We start from the raw sequence: 19,763 nt of genomic DNA on the forward strand, positions 1-19,763 counted from the left end.
AACGAATAAATAAATAAAAAGCCTAAAATCAAGACAGAAAAGTTACATCACATGTGAGCTAAGTGGGCGAATTTTCGCCTCCTGCTAACCGGTTTCTTCTGCGGATCGGCGGTGCATCTGTTGCCAGCTCTCTCACTCGCTCCTCGGCCTCATTTATCTCCATAACCTCTTCACAAATAATAGATTGTAACTGACCTGACATGCCTCTTCGTCTTGATATCCAATATGCCGGCTTTGTCGTTTCCAATTACGGCGACCCAATGCGGCTTGTGCGGCAAAGCCACTATGGACTGCATGTCTTTGATGCCACTGTTCTTGATGGGAATCCTGAAACACGTCATTTCAGACGTTAAGTAACATTATTTTTTAGAGTTCCACACGTCTGAATAAAAGACTGACTATTTGTAACTCGTCTGTTGCAGTAAAGCAGTAAAATGTTCACAGAAGTTATTCCTTAATTGCGATCTCATATTAGATTTCTTGGAAGACGTACAAGTTTATTATACCCATACGCCTGACTCTTTTAACGTTTAGTTACCACCAGATAAGACCTGAGTTAATTTAGAATATTTACCCGAAAATAGTGACCTGCGTATTTAGTGTAACATAACAAAAATACGACAAAAATGACCACTTTTTAATAAGGAATAAGCTCGCGTTTGACCACAATCTTGCCTTGAAGATGCCTATTCACTCTCATCCTAAAGATGCCCTGACATGCCTCTGGTTGTAAGAATTAGGAAATACTGACTTCGGGAGAGAGTTCCATACCTTAGCCATGCGTTTAAGAAACGGAGAAGCAAAACGCTTCGTACGAGTTTTAGGGATGTCAATGACATGGGATAGAAACGTACCCTGTGTCTTGCAGTGCGATGGTAAAAAGGTGACGGTGGTACAAGCTCAAATAGAGCTAGCTCCTGGGCAGTGTGCTGAGGAGCTATTTGAGCTTATACCACTCCACACGCTTTAAAGTTTTGTTAGAAAACCGTGTGTAATTAAATAAATTTGCATCTTTGTATCATAATAGTACAGTCACGTGGTGCTAAAAACGAGGTTACCTAGAAAGTTTTGAAAATTGGTAATTTTATAGTTTTCAATGTGCTTTGTTCTGTATTCAGTGACCTTCAGTTGGTTTGCTAGTTACAGTTACCAAGAGCCTTCAGTTATATGGTTACTACCTGTGCAGCCTGGCCCCAGTCCTGGCATGGAACACGTGGAGGCACTCCCTGGACGACTTGTCCATCCCCGGCGCCACTATGTGGTGCTCGTCCGCCGACACCACCGCCGCTCGGTAGCCTGTGCCGCGGACTTCGTAGTCCACGGTGTATATCTTTTCGCCATCTTGAAAAATGTAATTAAAAGAATTATAAACATATTTTTTTATTTAAGAATGATCATTAACATCTCATATTCGACTTATGATTGAGCACGAGACTCTTATCAGAATGAATGGGGTTAGTCGATCACGCTGGCCTAATGCGGATTGGCAGACTTCACACACGTAAAGAATTAAGCAAATTCTCAGGTATGCAGGATTCATCACAATGTTTTTCCTTCACCTTTTGAGACATTTGAGAAAAACTTATTACCCGACTGCAAGAAGGGTTATGTTTTTCGCGCGTATCTTGTATGTATGTATGTATGTATGTATGTATGTATGTATGTATGTATGTAATATTCTTTATTACCTCATATCTTCCAAACCGCTGGACGGATTTACGTAATTAAGATATCATTAGATTTGTCTTAATAACCCAAGTGTTCTTAGATAGGTGAAATTAAAAAAAAACAACAAGACGACTGTGAGACGCTATAGACTCGAGGTGAAAAAAAAATTTTTTTTACTATTGCAACATGGGTATCAAAATCAAGGGCTTTTTGTGAGGAATTCAAAATGGTATATCATAGCCATGTTAAAAAAAAAATAATTAGAAAAACGTTATTTATTAATCGTCTATACAAAATACTCGAGGCGGATGACATAAGGTGCGAGGTTTATGAAGTGAAGTTATATAACACCTAAAATATATTAAACTAAATATATTGATTATAAAAATCGGACAAGTGCGAGTTAGATTCGCTCACCGAGGGTTCCGTAGATATTTTTGAAAATTTACTTAACCTCGGCTGGACGTAGGAATACATTATCGTACTTTGTAACATGTAACCAACAAATAAATCCGAAATTCACCATCTATCGTAACTAAAAAGGTGTGAAATAAATAAATAAATTAAACAAATAAAAAATCCCGACTGCATAAATTATACAAAAACTGAAAAGAAAAAAAACAAGCTTAGTCCAGAAGTGTAGAAAGCAATTAGAAAACAGTCGGGACCTGTAAAAAAATGTAGACTAAAATCATTCTATTCAATATAATAGGTCCCGACTGTTTTCTAATTGCTTTCTACACTTTTGGACTGAGCTTGTTTTTTTCTTTTCAGTTTTTGTATAATTTATGCAGTCGGGTTTTTTAATTTGTTTAATTAATTTATTTATTTACACATTTGACTTGGGGAGTGAGCTGGTGACCACAGCCTTTAAAGTGATCAGAAGGTAGCACATACGATGTCATTTTTCGCTTTTTAGTATATTTTTGTGATTTTGAAGTCGGTTGAACTATTTTTATTAAAAGGTTTTATCTCAAATCCAATCTATAATTTGAACTTATTAGCGAATGCTAACATTTATGAAAATTACTCACCAGGAATAGTTCTAGCGACTATGTGAGCCACCGCCATGTTGTCTACATTGGCAGCACTCACCACCATTGAAATCGTGATCAGCTTTGTGCCATCTTCAAGAAGGAGAATTTGTTTGACTCCCTTCTGTTCGTCTTTAAACACTACCTGATTATAAAGAAAAATATAATCAAATATAATTTTAAAGGTTTTTAAAGAATTCACATATTTGTATTTTCTCTGTATTCTCAAGTAGTACCTAGTAGGTATATTATGAGATAACTAATCAGGCAAAGGCACTATAGTCATGGTTTCCATAAGTCATGATAGTTGCTGTAAAGGAGGTGGTAGATAAGTCAAAGTTTCTTTGTAATTTAAGCGTTAGCGTCAATTTGTAGTTTTTCATCCACACTCCATAATGCATCCATACTGAATACATCTACTATGTCTTTAGTTCCATTATAACTGCTCCTTCCCTCATTATCAACATCATCATATATCTAATCACCATGGTTTCGAGCTACTAGTTTACTAAGTACTTATTTTATATAGGTACCTGTTTTTCCAGAGTATCCCAAATAACTATGGTCCCAGTCTTAGCAGTGATGACATTGTCACCAGTGGGAGAGATGCTGGCGTCAAGGTAGTCAAGTTTCTTTGTCATTTTAGCGGAGTTTTTCATCTGTATCGATCATCTACTCAGTTTTGATAATTCCTCATCGTTATTATCAGCCGATGGACGTCTACTGCTGAATATAGGCCTTCTAAACACCATGGTTTCGAGCTGCCAGCATACTAGCTACTTATTTTATCTACCTGTTTTTCTGGGGTATCCCAAATAACCACGTTCCCAGACTCAGCAGTGATGACATTGTCGCCAGTGGGGGTGATGACAGCGTGAGTCACAATGGCTCCCAGTGGAGCATCCGCGAGCTGAGCCAGCAGTTTCCCTGTGCTGGTATCCCATAGTCCCCAGCAACTTCGTGTTACTGTTACTGCTAGTTGCTGGTCTCTTGCTAGGCTGGAAAATAATAATAGTACCTTTTAAATACTTTGCGTTTCAAATAGTCGTCAGTTATGTTAGTTTATTTTTTAATCATAAGATACTATATTTTAATCATAAGACAGTATATTTAGTTGTCCTTCTGTGATGGGGATGCTGTCTCAGTGAATGCATTCTCTTCTTCCAATAATCTTTTTTTGTCTATCTATCTTTGGCAAGTTATAAATTCTCGACAATTTTTTATATTAATGTCATCAGCTCACCATTTTGTTGGTCGAAAGGGCTTCTTGTTCCAGGTAGATATTTCCAATTTCTAATTGGAGAAAGATCGAAAACATTATCCTATGGTACTAACCTGATGGAATCAATAGGCAGTTCCTGTCTATCAATTTTGTGTACTTGCTCAAAAATGTTGTCAATATTCCATATTTTGACCGTCCTGTCTATTGAGGAGGTGATCACATTGTTCCAAGCGCCCACAGTGAGAGGCTCCAATTGGACGATCCTACCAAAGTGCGCGTCCAGGATCTTGATCAGTTTTGTTGTTTCCAAACTCCACACGTAAAGGCTCTTCCTGAAATTACGTTACGTCTAATTACGTGTCATTTATACTATCCATTCGCTGCCTGCGAGTATTTTATCGAAAAGCCCGTCTGCGTTGAAGAAGCCGACAGTCAGGGAATGCGGTTTTAATCTACCGTTGTGAGCCATTTACAAAATCTCTATATTCCTTTATCGCGCGGAGCATGATACTGTGCTCGCCTATTGCCCTTAGTTTACTTTATATTTTTTTACATGTCACGTAACGGATACGATTAGGAGTCAAGTGGCTATTAGATGTCACTAGTGTTTTTCAGATAGCACAGTGCGGGTGACAGTTCGTTTCGCTCCTGAAAGTTGGCCGCGTTTGCGATGATAGCACGCATTATGGACGTCATAAGGCAACTGTCACCGTGCCCATACTATCTGAAAAACACTTTAACGTATAGGAACTGAGGTACAAAGTGGCTAAAGTGTTTTCCAGATAGCATGGTGACAGTTCGTTTCACTCTTGAAATATTGTCCCAATGGGGATGATGAATATATTGATTTTTAGAATAAATTCGGGTAAATAAGGTCAATGTTAATTAATTTATACATAAAAAGCAAAGATTGACTGGATATTTGCAAAATAAATAAGATTATAAAATTTCAAAATCTAATTAAATCTTTTATCGTAATTAGATAAAAATTCATACAGTTTTAGCTTCCTTACATTAAATGTGACATTTTTCAATAAATGAACTATTAACATAAACGCACAAATAACAAAGATATTAGTAATTTTGTTTGAACGCCCATACAAACCTAACGATCAGCGAGCCATCGACGTCACTAACTCGTGCCATTTTGTATGGAGCGCTTTTCAGGGATCCGCGGCAGCGCCGCAAATCTGACCCTTTATATTCCTGTAGCTCCGAAAGTAATGATCGCAGATACCTTGTTACTTTTACAAAATTGCTTTACTATTAGCATACTCTTAATTTATATACAATTTAAAAAAACTGTCATCATCCCTATTCTCGATAATAGTACGTAATATGAACGTCATATGGCAACTGTCACTGTACCCACGCTATCTGATAAACACTTTAATTGTCTTAATTTAATTTAGTCGCTTAATAAACAACGAAAATTATTCATACAAATCTTTCCTAAATATTGTGTACAATGTCGAGTTGTGTGTTAAAACTACATTACATAAAAATTGTGCATGAGTGCGTTCAGATGAGTAAATTCGGATCATTTTTTGCGGTAATTTTGCAGACACGTAACATACCTATTATAGGACTCCAAAAGTGATTACAAATATAAGGAAACTAATGTCGAATAAAGGTTATGATTCACAACATTTGTCAGGATAACTTAATTAACAAATCAAACTATTACCAAAATAAGTCCCTAGAATGGCAGAGAATGATCTTGAGTTGAGTCACGCACTTGTGAACGATGTATGTAGGGTTAAAGGCGCCTTTTACTGATATCAAACCCTCCCCTTTTCCACTCAAGTCACTCTCCCCGCCTATCCCAAATAACCCATAAAGAATTACACAACAAGAGATGTGGACGGCTTGAACTCCACGAGCACACTGAAGCCAACACGAGATCGAGCGACGTCATATCCGTCACAGACTACTATTTCCAACACTAAACGGCGATAACATACCTATCTATAGTATTAAAATAGTGTTGCAAAAAAGTCGTCATCATTAACCTATCTTAACAGCTCACCTGACACCAGCTACGGCATACGTGTTATTATTACTGATCATAAACGAATTGGACAGGGTCATCTTTGTGGAGATGTTTCTAATAGTGTGTGGCAATTTCAGCACTATTCCTTCCAAGCGCAAATCCTTTTCTGTCTCGATGTCCTGCTTTTCATCCTGAAAAAAAAAATAGAATTGTTACCTCCTACCTACATCTGTACTACTCATAGTACGTAAGAACAAAAGAAGATAATAGACAAAAAATATCTCTGGTAGGCAGGAGTTTAAATGCTTTTAATTTTTAACCCCTCTTATAAAAAGAGGGATGTTACAAGCTTGACTGTGTCGGTGTGTGACACCGTACTCGTAGTTTCTAAAGGAATAGACTGATTGATTGATTGATTGATGGAAAGTTGACATAATCGAGAAATCTGATAAGTTAATCCGAAGATAAAGGATGTGATGGAAATCATTTTTGTTATAAAAGTTAATCTATCCAAATTCTTGACTATTGTGTCGGGATTCTCAAAATTTTCAATTTTAATTTGTTCATTGCAATGTTAAAGATAATGTTTTTTTAATAATAGAGAAGTAATTGTTTCTTCTATATTTAGCACAGATTCGAAGTAACCTACTTCATCCTCTTCTTCTTTCTTTTCATCATCTTCATTCTTCTTCTTATCAGATTCGTGACTACCCCTTGGTATGATATTGTTGAAGTCCCAGACAACAAAACTGTATGTAGTAGTGGCTGAAACATATAAAGCATTGTAGCAACATAAATTAAAAGGAAAACTATCATAGCATAGCTTTATTTAAATTACTAGCTGACGTCGCGCGGTTTAACCCGCGTGGTTCCCGTTCCCGTGGGAATATGGGGATAATATATAGCCTATAGCCTTCCTCGATAAATGGGCTATCTAACACTGAAAGAATTTTTGAAATCGGACCTGTAGTTCCTGAGATTATCGCGTTCAATCAAACAAACAAACAAACCCTTCAGCTTTATAATATTAGCATAGATTCATTTGTAAACATTTTTATTTATTTGTGCAATAAAGTTGTTTCTCTTCAACTTCTTCTTCTTCTTCTAAATAGGAATTCAAATTGAAGAAGCTGTAGTCGACTCATTATATCACCATTCTAAGTTTCAGTTCAGTTTCAGTTTTTGGTTTTTCTAAACAAAATACATTTGCCTTCTAAAATTTTGCTTCGTAGTATTTCTTTCGTCAGTTAAAGCAGCAAAAGTATTGACAGACATACCTAATAACATCCGATCCTTTTTCCCCCTCTTTAACTGCAGCATTGCTTCCGCTGTGTCGGTTTCTCGATGGTTCAACTCTTCCACCTTGTCCCAAAGCATTTGTTCTTCGTTTAACTCGAATACTGAAATCTTAACATTATTGGATAGGATTAATTAACTATTTAAAATGTTTAGTCACATTAATGCTATTAATTTATCATCCTAATCAACAACAAGCGATGGCGCGAACTGAGTTTCTAATTTACACATTTAATTGAAATATTTTATTCTACCTTTTCTAATTATGTTATAATGACGACAAATCAAAGATTTTTTTAAAATTCCAAATAAAAATCAATTTCAAAATTCATTTATTTTAAATTGTCATGTTTACTTCTAATTATGGTACAATGACGACAAATTCAAAGAATTTTTAAAATTCCAAATAAAAATCTCTCTCTCTCCCATCGGTTTTGCTGAGAAGAGCCGGCAATAAACAGTATGTCTTTTAAAATATCATTTTTAGTTTTATACCTTGTAGATATGTGTATTCTGTGTTTTTATTTCCTGTGTTCCTAGCTGATCCAATGGTCTCCAAATGATAAAGATGCTTGGATAAACAATTAATGTAACCTCGATTTAGTATATGCTTTTTTAATTTTTTTTTCTATCTACCTCTTTCTCTGATATATCTTTACCTGATATCCTCTCTCCGGATCGCTGGTGTAAATTTTAGTCCAATGCTTGTTCAGAGTCAGCGCTCCCCTGCATCTCAGCGGCTGCAGCCAGCTCCCACACCTGCAGAAGTGCACCAGCAGCCGGTCGTCGTCCAGGTCTCCGCTCCACATCACCACGACTAAGTTCTCCAGATCACGGAACTCCATTGCTGGGGTGGAACAAGTTTATTCATTATCATTAGATATTGAGTCATCATTATCAAGTAATACTGATGGTTATGAAACACGGCTAAAACTCTCGTGAGTTAAGAGTCGGAGTATGCCCGACTAGTTTCGAACCCATACGGGGCCCTTAGTCATGAGCTGGTTCTTGCATCGCGGCACGATCCAAACTGAACGAAACTAGTCGGGCATACTCCGACGTAATATCACGTGAGTTTTAGCCGTGTTTCATAATCAATTAATATGAATAACATTCACGATAGTTTAAATTCTAAAATACTGATGGTTATGAGTAATTGCTGAGGTAGAACATGTTAAATCGTTATCATTAGATATTAAGTCATCATTATCACCATCATTATCAAGACTGATAATCTTGGTGATGAGTATGATTATGAGTACGATTTAGGCCCTGCCCGGCTTCTTACATAAGAGGGGTCTTGGCCCATTACTTTTAGATATTAAGATTATATAGTTATGGAAAGTAGAAGAGGCAGACCGCGGAAAAGGTGGGATGATGATGTCAGATAAGTAGCAGGAGTTATATGTGATACAGTGGCTCATGACAGATCAGAAAAATAAACACGTTGCAAACATTAGAATAAGTTTTTTAAATGTCGTAAATATTGTCTCAATCAACAGAATGCCACTACATGACGTGTTTATGATATTTCAATCTCTTACACAATATCTCCCAAGTGACGTCATCGTACGGAGCAGCATCAGGCGCCGGCTTTGTATCCTCGACCTCGCCTCTCATGCTGAACTGAACCCAAGAGTTGGGACCGTAGATGAAGAAGTGGTGGTTGAGGGCGTATACCCCTCTCACTGTCTCACCTTTGAATCAACAATGATTATAAACGTTTGCTGCATATTCTACTAATGAGGAATTCTAAATTGTGATAGCTTCATCTATGGGCTTAACGGTGTAAGTAGCATCCAAAAATAAGCTCAAAATCAAAGTCATGTTATACCCTACTCTCTACTGAATCATCATATTATGCATCTATATTTATCCTCAGCACTTACCTTCGTCCAGTGGATTTTCAATAGTGATGTATTCACTCGTCAACATGTTAAGAAGAATTGACTGAAACATAGCATTGATTGAAATTATCAAAAAAAACTGGTATATTGTACCTACTGCTTAAAACCTTTTCTTTTATGAAATTTAATATATGTATACACTATTTTATTGAATACGACGCTTTAGCATAGCAGCTAGATTTATGATGCTAGGTGGATCAGGATCTACTATTCGGTTAGATGTGGCACTGATTTTTTGATCATTTAATTAAAATAACCATCATAGATGATCGCTAAATCGAAATACCACTGCCACCTTATGTAATTCAAGTGTCTCGTGTTTCTTAATTGGACACCGATATACTATTGATCTTTCAGTCTAATCACTACTCATTATTAGCATTAATACATTTTTAAAACATTAGTTCACTTACAACAGAGTTATTAGTGCAAGCAGCCGCCCATTTGTTGTCAGGAGAAAGTTCTAGATTCTGCATAATTCCCTCGAGTTGCGGACAAAGGTCTCTGGCCAGATCTGAGGTGGATAGATCCCAAGATATGACTCTGCTAGATATAGATACCACGTATCGCTTGTCCGAGCTGAGACGTATTCCGAATACAGCAAACTGGTGACCTTCTAGAGAATACTGGAATAATTTAAAGGCACTTTAGGAAAATTGATATACTGGCTTGTTTATTAGGCAGAAAACTTTCAGGTTCATGAGAAGTTTTTGGGGTCAAAAATCAGTTTGACCAGAATTTAGGTCACAAGGTCTTGGGTTTTTAGATGCATCATTCTAATGACTAGCTTCTAAATGATCAATGATAAAGGGCTCAAATAAAACAACTTGTTTGAGGAATTCTGCAATAATGATTAGTGGCCCAAGACCAAAAAGCTGGTAGTACTATCCTGTGCCTTAAATTGCGTTTTAAATCACTAAGCACACATTATACAGAAAAATTAAATAAATACAATTACTAATACTATCTTAGACAGCATTAGCGCTTAACTTCAGGTGAAGAGTTATCTATAACTGATTCAAAAGTTCAATTGATTCTAAATAAAATACAAAACTTAACAAAAAATATGTGTAGATACAACAGCATTCAATTGTTATCATAAAGTACCTTCAAAGGCCCTCCTGGAGTATGAAGACAGTGATGAGAAGGCAACAAAGCGCAATGATTCTTCCCTTTATCATGACACTGTTGCAGAAGAGACGAAACTGCTGGGTTGTGTGGGGCTTCTGGCAGTAGGCGCCCCACCAGTTGCGGGGCCAACATGTCAGGATACGCTCCTAGTATGGCACCTCCGAGACGTAGAGCATCAGCTACTAGCATCAGTTCTCTGAAATATTTGAATACATGAAGTGTACGATTAACGTGCATAGCAATATCGTGGTTAGAAAAGGCTAATCCTCTGTCATTTAAAAAGAAAAGGGCTTTTCAGTAGGCCAAGACAGTGGTGATGATAACGGACGTGGCAATTATAAGCTTCGATTCAAATTTTGATAAAAGAACATCACGAAAAAGAACAGATTTTGCGAGAAAGCCAGATGAAGGAGGTCTAAGGGCGGATGAAGATGATGTCTGCTGGTTGTAATGCTTATAATGCTTATAATTAACTTAAAATGGTATTTTGGAATTTGCTCTACTGCGGCAGATGAACATAAGGAAAAAGTGTGTAATTGAAAAAAAATATAAAACGATGAAGCTGACCCTTTATTGCGCGTATTTGCAACTTTGTACTTTTTAACTAGTATTCTGAAGTAACGCGGTTGTTGAGTATTCCTCATGTTAGAATATTTTAATATTATAATGGATTTACCTAAGCTTATTTGTATATTTGTGTGAAATACTTTTATTCATCCCAAAATATAAATGTATGTTTATCAGCGTAAACCAGAACAAAGAAAAACTACAGCTCGTGCGTTGGAGTAATATGACACCTGGCTCGAATGATGTTTGTACTGTTTGGTAGCCAGGTGGTGAGTTAACGCGCACGAGTTATAGAGTAGATAATATGAATCAAACCTGACAGCATCCTTGTTGACGTGTAACTTGGCGTCCTCAAAGTCAGCAAGCACGGCTTGCAGCGGACAGCAGTTGAGCTTGGCGTGGAGCCATTCGTAATTGAATAGCACCTCGGCGTACAGGTCCGTGAAACGCTTCGAGCGGACCAGGTGGAAGGGCAGCTCGCCGAACTGAAGCATTGCATTGATCAGTTTTACTGTAAAGGTGGGTACAGACTGGTGCAATGCAACATTCAATGCAAGAATTTGACGTCCACATTCTGCAATGTATCACGAATGCTCGTGGTTTGGACGCCTCGCGCGCACGAACTGCGCCTGGGTCGCGCACGCTCCGAGCGTTACAACTCGTGCGCGGTCGATTCGAGATTTGTCGGTTTTTGGTACGAACACAAAGGGGCGCGCAGTGTGCGCAGGACTGAGCCGACTGATTCGTAGTCAATGCGCGTACCGCGCGCGACACACGTCCAAGGCAGCAGGGAGCATGCAATGTAAGGCAGAATATTACATTACATGTTGCATTGCACCAATTTGTACCCACCTTAAAAACTGATTAATCCAATCTCAGACCAAATACATAATGGACTTGACACTCAAATTCACCTACAAAATTGTCTGTCGTTTATTGAGGGGGACGAGGTAAACGTCCATGTCGGAAATATTTTACACCAATATGTATTTTGTGTCCTTAAACTACACACAACGTACACACATTTACACGTAACGAGGTATTTTATCACTTCGACAGTGTCGCTTCGAGCTCGTATCTATCATATCTCTATCTCTCTATCTTTCTTTGCTTAACACTATAGTTAAGCAGAGAAAGATAGAGGCGAATACGTATTGTGAGTTCTTTAAAACTTTTTTACTGAATTACCCTCCTGGCCCTGTACAAGCCGTTAAAATAGACTGATGACAATAATGAATACAGAGAAGAACCGTAGTGAAAAAATTAAAACATGTATCTACATCTTTTCAATCTTATTTTATGTCTTTACAATCGGGGTGTATACGTTGAACTTCAAGAAAACTTGTTATAAACATTGAAGCCCACCTTCCGCAAATTGTATCTCTTAGTAGATCCATCAGCAGATGTGAACACCAGCGGCTGCAGTGGTACCTTCCTGTCTGCCACGCCCTCCTTGTCCGCCAGGTTGAACCGGTGGCGCTGGATCTCCGTAAACTTGAAGGGTTTCGGATTACCACCACCCCATATACCTACAATGAGAAATATACTTGAGTTTAGAATAGAATAGAATAGAATAGAAATCATTTATTTGTTAGCACAACACATAATAACTTAAAACTAATACATTTATATCGTAATAATAACTATGTGTTGTGCCAAAAAAATGGACCTGACTCAGCTAAAATTTGTTGTGAGTACATCAGAACCCACAACGCTGGTATTCTGTCAGACCATTAGGGAAGAATAGAACGCATACAATTAGTCTAACAAAAATAATTATATATCACTAAAAAAAATACAGCTAAAATACAGTAGTGTAATCTCAGAAGAAAATAATGTAATCTCAAAAGCAAGCAAGCAGTCACAAAAGGAAAAAAAAAAGGATAAATTATAGAATTCATTGTTTTAATAATTAATAATTGCCACAGTCTGCTTTTTGGCAATCTAACAAATACAAGCGAAAATACAAGTTTAATAATAATTATTATTTGTGTTCATTCATCGTCGTAGTCGTATGTGTCATTGTCATCGTTGTCGTCGTCGATGTCGTCGTCATCGTCAGTCAACAAACATTGTGTGACTGGGTGGATAGCATGTCAGTCAACAAAAATATCTTTAAGCTCATCAACCCGCATTTGAGCAGCATGGTCATCAAATACTAATTAATATTTTCTAAGTAATGTTTTGTAAGTTTTGCACGCCTTTCGAGGCGAAAACATTGTACATATTAATTTGTTTGTCATCTTTTGTAACCACTGATTGATTTGATTTGATCCTTTCATCTATAAAGAAAGATGCTATGAAATTAAAAATCATAAATTAAACAAATTGGATACAAACATAAATTAATCAAATTGGATACAAACCTAGTGTTTGTAACTTATTGAAATTAAATGTATAATGTAGTATAGAAAATCAATGGAGACGATTTCGATTGATTTTCTATAGCCAACCGCGTAGCTCTTGTAGCCAATGTCGGGATCAAAAAGGTTAACTAAATCAACAGCTCCATTGAAATTAATCATGTAAATAATATTTTACATAACAACCTTCCAAATGTTATAGTCCTTTGATGTTGAGATTGATATGTAATTACAATAACACTATGGAAGTGTGTAAGTATCCTTACTAATATTATAAATGTTTAAGTAAGTCTGTATGTTTTCACCTTTTCACTGCCAAACCGCTGAACCAATTTTTGATGATTTTAAGTACCTACAGTGGTATATATATAATATAGTATAAATGATACCTTGGAACATAATATCGTCAACTTTTTATCTCAGAAAAATTCATGATTTCGAGATTTGTGAAAATCGGATATTTTTGGTTATTACAAATCCCGTGAAAACTATGAATTTTTCAAGGTAAAAAATTTTAATAAAAAAAATTCAACCGACTTCCAACTCGAAAATTAACCTAAACTAAAAAGCAAAAAATAACTTCTTACCTATGTGCTACCTTCTGATAAGTTTGAAGGCGGAGCCAAGCCAGTGATGTTTTAATTCAAGCCGTTTAAATTACAAAATTTCTGTGAGTTCTTTCAGAAACAGCTTTAATTAAAACATGACACTGGATTGGCACCGCCTTCAAACTGATCAGAAGGTAGCACATAGGTAAGAAGTTATTTCTTGCTTTTTAGTTTAGGTTAATTTTCGAGTTGGAAGTCGGTTGAATTTTTTTTATTAAAATTTTTATTTTTTCATTTTTAGTGTTAGCATACCTACTGCGTGTGTACAGTCACAACCTATCTAAGTGGAAAGTTCTTATCAATACAAAATTATCAAGTCCAAACACAAGGTAGCTACTGTGAGCCGTCGAGGAGCTCTCTTCACTGCGCTTCGTCTTCATCGCCAGACCCTTAATACAGTCACATTCCATCTAGATGGAAAGTTCTCATCAATACAAATTTATCAAGTAGAAACACAAGGTACCTACTGTGAACCGTCGAGGAGTTCTCTTCACTGTCCCTCGTCTTCATCACCAGACCCTTAATACAGTCACAATCCATCTAGGTGGAAAGTTCTCATCAATACAAATTTATCAAGTCCAAACACAAGGTAGCTACTGTGAACCGTCGAAGAGTTCTCTTCACTGTCCCTCGTCTTCATCACCAGACCCTTAATACAGTCACAACCCATATAGGTGGAAAGTACTCATCAATACAAATTAATCAAGCCCAAACAAAAGGTGACTGCTGTAAATCCTTGACGAGTTCCATCGTCTGTGTTTCGGCTCCATCATCAGACCAACTCCAAACCTTCATAAAGTTGTAGTGGCTTAAAATACCTTATGGAAACACTAACAAACGCACTAGCCGTCTCTACAACTTTCGAAAGTTCCCCTCAATTTCTCCAGGATGCCATCATCAGATCCTGACATGAAAAAAATGGGACAACCCTGGAAGTAAACCTTACAAAACAAAAAAAGAATTTTCAAAATCGGTCCACAATTGACGGATTTATCGCTGGACATACATAAAAAAAAAAAAAAAAAACATACATACAGCCGAACGTAGAACCTCCTCCTTTTTGGAAGTCGGTTAAAAAGCTTATTAATGTTAATCCTCGACTTGGATTTAAAACTGAAATGGATATTAATCTTCCAGCCAAGTGAGGGAGTAACAAACATTGTTTCATAGTGTGATGTGATGATATGATGAGCTTGTGTTAAGTGTGATGTGATGTAAATTGCGATGTTTTGTAATAGAGTAAAGTGTGATGTGATAGTGATAGTAACAGGCTTCAGCCTTGAGGTTTTAATTCTATAGAATCCCCAATCAACTTGGTCAATATTAGGAACGAATTTGATATCAATTTCCGAGAAATTCCCATCTGAATATTTGTATAAACTTGTATTTTTGTCAAAAGCGAAGACGAACATTTTGCGCTCCGAGAGGAAGCTCGGGAGATCATTGCGTGTGATAAGTGAAATGTGATAATGTGAAGTGTGATGTTATGTGGTATTAATTAATAAATACAAACCCAAGTAGTAATCAGCGATCATGGAGTGGAAGTACATAGCCATGTTCATGTTCTTGAAGTATCTCTCGCGCGCCGTGTCCCGGAACTGGCGATGGTACCAGTTCATGACGGACACGCCGTCGGCCTCGCGCTCAGAGAGGTAGTTCGGGAGATCATTGCGTGTAATTCAGTAATTACACGTTAAAAGTGAGATGTGATAGTGTGATGAGAAGTGATAGTGTGAAGTGTGATGTGATATTGTCAAGTGTGATGTGATGTGATATTGTGAAGTGTGATGTGATGTTCAGTGTGATGTGATGTGTAGTGTGACATGATGTAATGTCATATAAAGTGTGATGTGGTAGTGTGCTTTTGTGTTTCTGTGATGTGATATAAAGTGTGATGTGATAGTGTGCTAGCTTATTTTTTTGATAAATACTAACCCAAGTAGTAATCAGCGATCATGGAGTGGAAGTACATAGCCATGTTCATGTTCTTGAAGTACCTCTCGCGCGCCGTGTCCCGGAACTGGCGATGGTACCAGTTCATGACGGACACGCCGTCGGCCTCGCGCTCCGAGAGGTAGTTCGGGAGATCATTGCGGATCCTGGAAATAAGTATCCAATACAGAACAAGGGACTGTGATAGCCAGACAGATAAGGTTGCCAATTACGGAGTTAAGACTGTAGAACTGGTACCATGTTGTAAGGGTCGAGATCCTCAATAGTTGAAGTCTATAATGTAATTTTTGATACTAGACGCACCTCGTTTTATGAAGGTAGAATTTTCAGCTCATACTCCTTTAGAATTGTGAGGTTCAATCAATCAATCAATCAATCAACCAATTTATTTCTTTGCAGATACATGCATTATATATACAGGTGGTCGGTAGATGTAGATGGTAAATGTATCTTGCCAATTAGGCATGCAAATTATTTATTAAGTATTTAATGATTCAAAAGACAATTTCACCATTTAAAATTTACATATTTACAATTAAAATATGTATGAAAATAACAATAATATCAACTTAAATACTCATTTACACTGCAGAATGCCTGTTGAGTTAGGTATTTATATAAATTATTTTTAAAGTAATTTATATTCTTTTCTTTCCTAATTTCTTTTGGTAACTTATTATAAATTCTTACTGCCGCAATGAATAAACTATTATGGTACAGAGTAGTTTTATGTTGTTCGCATCTAAATTTATCATTGTTGCCAATAAGAGTCAAGACTGTAGATCTGGAACGTACGAGTAGCAGGTTTTAAGGGTCGAGATGCTCAATGGTCGAAGTATAGAACGTAATTTATTTGATACTTTCTATGGGATATCATAAGAGCCGTGACAGCCCAGTATATGACCTCTGCCTCCTATTTCGGAGGGTGTGGGTTCGAATCCGGTCCGGGGCATGCACCTCCAACTTTTCAGTTGTGTGCATTTTAAGAAATTAAATATCACGTGTCTTAATAGGTGAAGGAAAACATCGTGAGGAAACCTGCATACCAGAGAATTTTCTTAATTCTCTGCGTGTGTGAAGTCTGCCAATCCGCATTGGGCCAGCGTGGTGGACTATTGGCCTTATCCCTCTCATTCTGAGAGGAGACTCGAGCTCAGCAGTGAGCCGAATATGGGTTGATGACGACGATGGGATATCATGCTGGATCATGTCTCAAGCCAGATTATCCTCGTGACCATTTTTCGCTAGAACGTAAAGTTTGATTGGTAAATGTCTGGCTAATAGGTGTTAAATAATGTTTGTTATGCTTTCACGATTATACCATTAAATCAATTTTGAAAAATTCTTCTATCATTGTAAAGATAGCCTATCAACAAGTAATATAGGCTAAATATCTCTCTCAGGATCGGGAACAATGCGGCTGAAATAGTGGGGCGTCCACTAGTTTGTAAATAAAACCGGATTTGGTTACAGTATCTATCTACTTCAACAAAAAAGTCAAATTTTGAACCGAAAAGTCCATACTTTGCGGGGATTGTGAAAAACGGAATTTCCTTCTGGTTAAAACCCGGATTTGGTTACAGCATTATTACTATTAAAAATGGATGTGAATTTGGAAGAAATACGCTAGAGACATATTTTGTGTGGAATAGCAAATAGAATATTTTGATAATCCCGCGGAATTGAATCTACAAGGTGAAACCGTGGGAATCTTATAAAAGCAGACGCTTGTTTCCGTAAAATTTAAAACAAATCCAAAAATTCAAAATTTAAAGAAGAGCGTATAAAGATGTAAATCCTAACCTTTAAATTTGCTAAGTACCTACCTGGTCCAAAGCAATGGTGGTATTCTCCTGACAGGCGGAAGATGGTACTGATACACATCATCCAGAACCTTGTCATCCAGAGAGATCAGATCCTCGAGTTCAGTTTCTGAAAGACCGCTTCTCGCTGCTGTGATGTACGCTAAAGCATGGAAGACTAGAAGTCTGCCGTGCTGGAAAAGAAAATCATATGATATTAAAAATAATACATACATACAATAAAATAAATGTAAAGATGTCATAAAATGTAACCCACAATTGTCATATCTTAAATATCTATTCCTTAAATACGTAAAAAGTGGTCTAGAATTAACGAAAAAAGAAAATATTTCAGATTGATATAAAGAAATGCAATAGGTACAAAAATGGTCACGTTATAGCCATGGTCGCACCGTCTCTATACGGTGTAATGTAATTATGCCAGAAACACTTCTATTTTATACATAGGTACATGTAGCAGGTACATAATGCTAAGTATATAATGGGTGCGACCACGACTCTACCATGAGCAATTTTATTCCTATGTATGTCTCTATTTCAATCTGAAATATTTTGTTATTTCGTTCTTTTTAGACCCTCTTTTACGTAGTCGGGTTATAGTTTTTAACCATTATTTTTTATTAAGTACTTTTCCGTTTTCCGATTAGCCCTACACTATACTAGCGTCGCAATATCAAGATATTAGAAGAGACAAATATTTAAGCGTAGGTACCTGTTTCTCAATTCTCTCAAAGAGCATCATGATCGAATCCATGACAGTGGACGCCAAGTGAGTGTCCGTAGGCTTTGTGTAGCTTCGCCATCTACAAACCTGTAAATAAATAAATCAATGATTACTGTAAATAAATAAAAACCCGGCCAAGTGCGAGGCAGGTCCTGTTTTACCCTTCGGATACGCCATTTGAAGTTATTTTTAGATTTCGATGTACTGAAATGCAATAAGTCTTATAGACTCTAGGCCCTAGAGTCTATATTTCTTGACATTCCCAAGAAATATAGAGACATACATCGCAGGGTATTGTCCTGGATAACCTGGTGTACTGGAGATATTGTGATTTGTGGCAATTTCGAAATGAACGCATTTTTCTTTCTTTCATTCTTTCATTACCTACTCCTAAAACATAATCCTGATACTGGCGGAGTTGGGTAAAAATTCAAGTTAAGCTAATAAAAAAAAATTGGTACATTTGTAAACTCTAAGTCATTACAAATATTTTGATAGATTTTCAGGTCTGGTCAGGGAGCATCATGACCAGTTCTGTACAAACGCATCATAAGTCATCATACATGCTAAATCGCGTAGAAACCATTAAGGTGTGGGGAGAATAAACAGATGGACTGATGGACTATAGATGGATGCGGGGAATCTTGGAAGGGGTACTTAAAGATTGCCCGCTTCCATCTTAGACTGCATCGTGACATAACTTGTCATTTAAATAATAAAAAAATTATTACCTCAGCAAATACCAGCTTGACGAATATGGGCAATGAACAACTGGCGATAGCGTTGGAGACCAGCCTCCACTGGTAGTTGGACAGATCTCTTGCAGCAGAGGCCATCCAAAGCCTTCAAAGATCAAAGAGAATACCTTTAATTCATCATCATCATCAGCGGACAATAAAACGAGCTATTCTTGGACCATCTCTACGTCATCGAATCAGAAATTAAGAAATCTGCAGAAGAACCAAGGTCACCGACATAGCTCAACGAGTCGCGAAGCTTAAGTGCCAATGGACGGGTAATTTGGCGAGCCAATGGACGTTGGGGTCCCGAGGTGCTGGAATGGTGACTCCGCACTACAAAGTGTATTGTTGGTCGGCCTCCCACCAGGTGGGCTGACGATATCAAGCGAGCCGTAGGGATCTTTAATTGCCAATTGGTAAAATCAATGTTAAATTATTCTTGTGTCCTGATTTCACAGTAAAGGCTGAACTGAACACTGCAGTAGTGGTTTTTTCCTCATCAGCTGTTCTGTTCTCGTACCCACTTCTAACACAATCTTATCCAAATGATTGAGGGAAATTAATGGAAGATAGAAATATCAAATTAGATGATTTTAAAGAAGCAACTGTTGAGTTTATTGCCGGTTTTTCTAAGCAGAACCTGCCTTTCAAAAAAACAGTAAAACTTGACGTTTCAAGAGAGCTCGTAAACTAAGCCAAGCCTACTTTGATTGAATTTTGATTTCGATTTTCTG

At 37.2% G+C, this 19,763-nt stretch overlaps 1 protein-coding gene across 1 annotated transcript in view; it reads right to left on the bottom strand.

The window, feature by feature from the left end:
* Nucleotides 1-19,763, bottom strand: part of LOC112054243 (NACHT and WD repeat domain-containing protein 2) — a 41,821-nt gene that overhangs the window by 4,018 nt on the left and 18,040 nt on the right. The window contains exons 12-30 of the mRNA XM_052889221.1: nucleotides 19,021-19,132; nucleotides 18,278-18,376; nucleotides 17,569-17,738; nucleotides 15,725-15,888; nucleotides 12,184-12,347; nucleotides 11,134-11,303; nucleotides 10,228-10,447; nucleotides 9,534-9,746; nucleotides 9,103-9,163; nucleotides 8,758-8,910; nucleotides 7,873-8,060; nucleotides 7,195-7,324; nucleotides 6,567-6,682; nucleotides 5,954-6,108; nucleotides 4,038-4,256; nucleotides 3,496-3,700; nucleotides 2,703-2,847; nucleotides 1,179-1,341; nucleotides 196-327 (exon numbers count right to left, since the gene is read on the bottom strand). Of these exons, the coding sequence (XP_052745181.1) occupies nucleotides 196-327; nucleotides 1,179-1,341; nucleotides 2,703-2,847; nucleotides 3,496-3,700; nucleotides 4,038-4,256; nucleotides 5,954-6,108; nucleotides 6,567-6,682; nucleotides 7,195-7,324; nucleotides 7,873-8,060; nucleotides 8,758-8,910; nucleotides 9,103-9,163; nucleotides 9,534-9,746; nucleotides 10,228-10,447; nucleotides 11,134-11,303; nucleotides 12,184-12,347; nucleotides 15,725-15,888; nucleotides 17,569-17,738; nucleotides 18,278-18,376; nucleotides 19,021-19,132 (2,979 nt within the window). The remainder of the gene's footprint in view (nucleotides 1-195; nucleotides 328-1,178; nucleotides 1,342-2,702; nucleotides 2,848-3,495; nucleotides 3,701-4,037; nucleotides 4,257-5,953; nucleotides 6,109-6,566; nucleotides 6,683-7,194; nucleotides 7,325-7,872; nucleotides 8,061-8,757; nucleotides 8,911-9,102; nucleotides 9,164-9,533; nucleotides 9,747-10,227; nucleotides 10,448-11,133; nucleotides 11,304-12,183; nucleotides 12,348-15,724; nucleotides 15,889-17,568; nucleotides 17,739-18,277; nucleotides 18,377-19,020; nucleotides 19,133-19,763) is intronic.

Source organism: Bicyclus anynana, chromosome 25, assembly GCF_947172395.1.
Source record: "Bicyclus anynana chromosome 25, ilBicAnyn1.1, whole genome shotgun sequence".
NCBI lineage: Eukaryota > Metazoa > Arthropoda > Insecta > Lepidoptera > Nymphalidae > Bicyclus > Bicyclus anynana.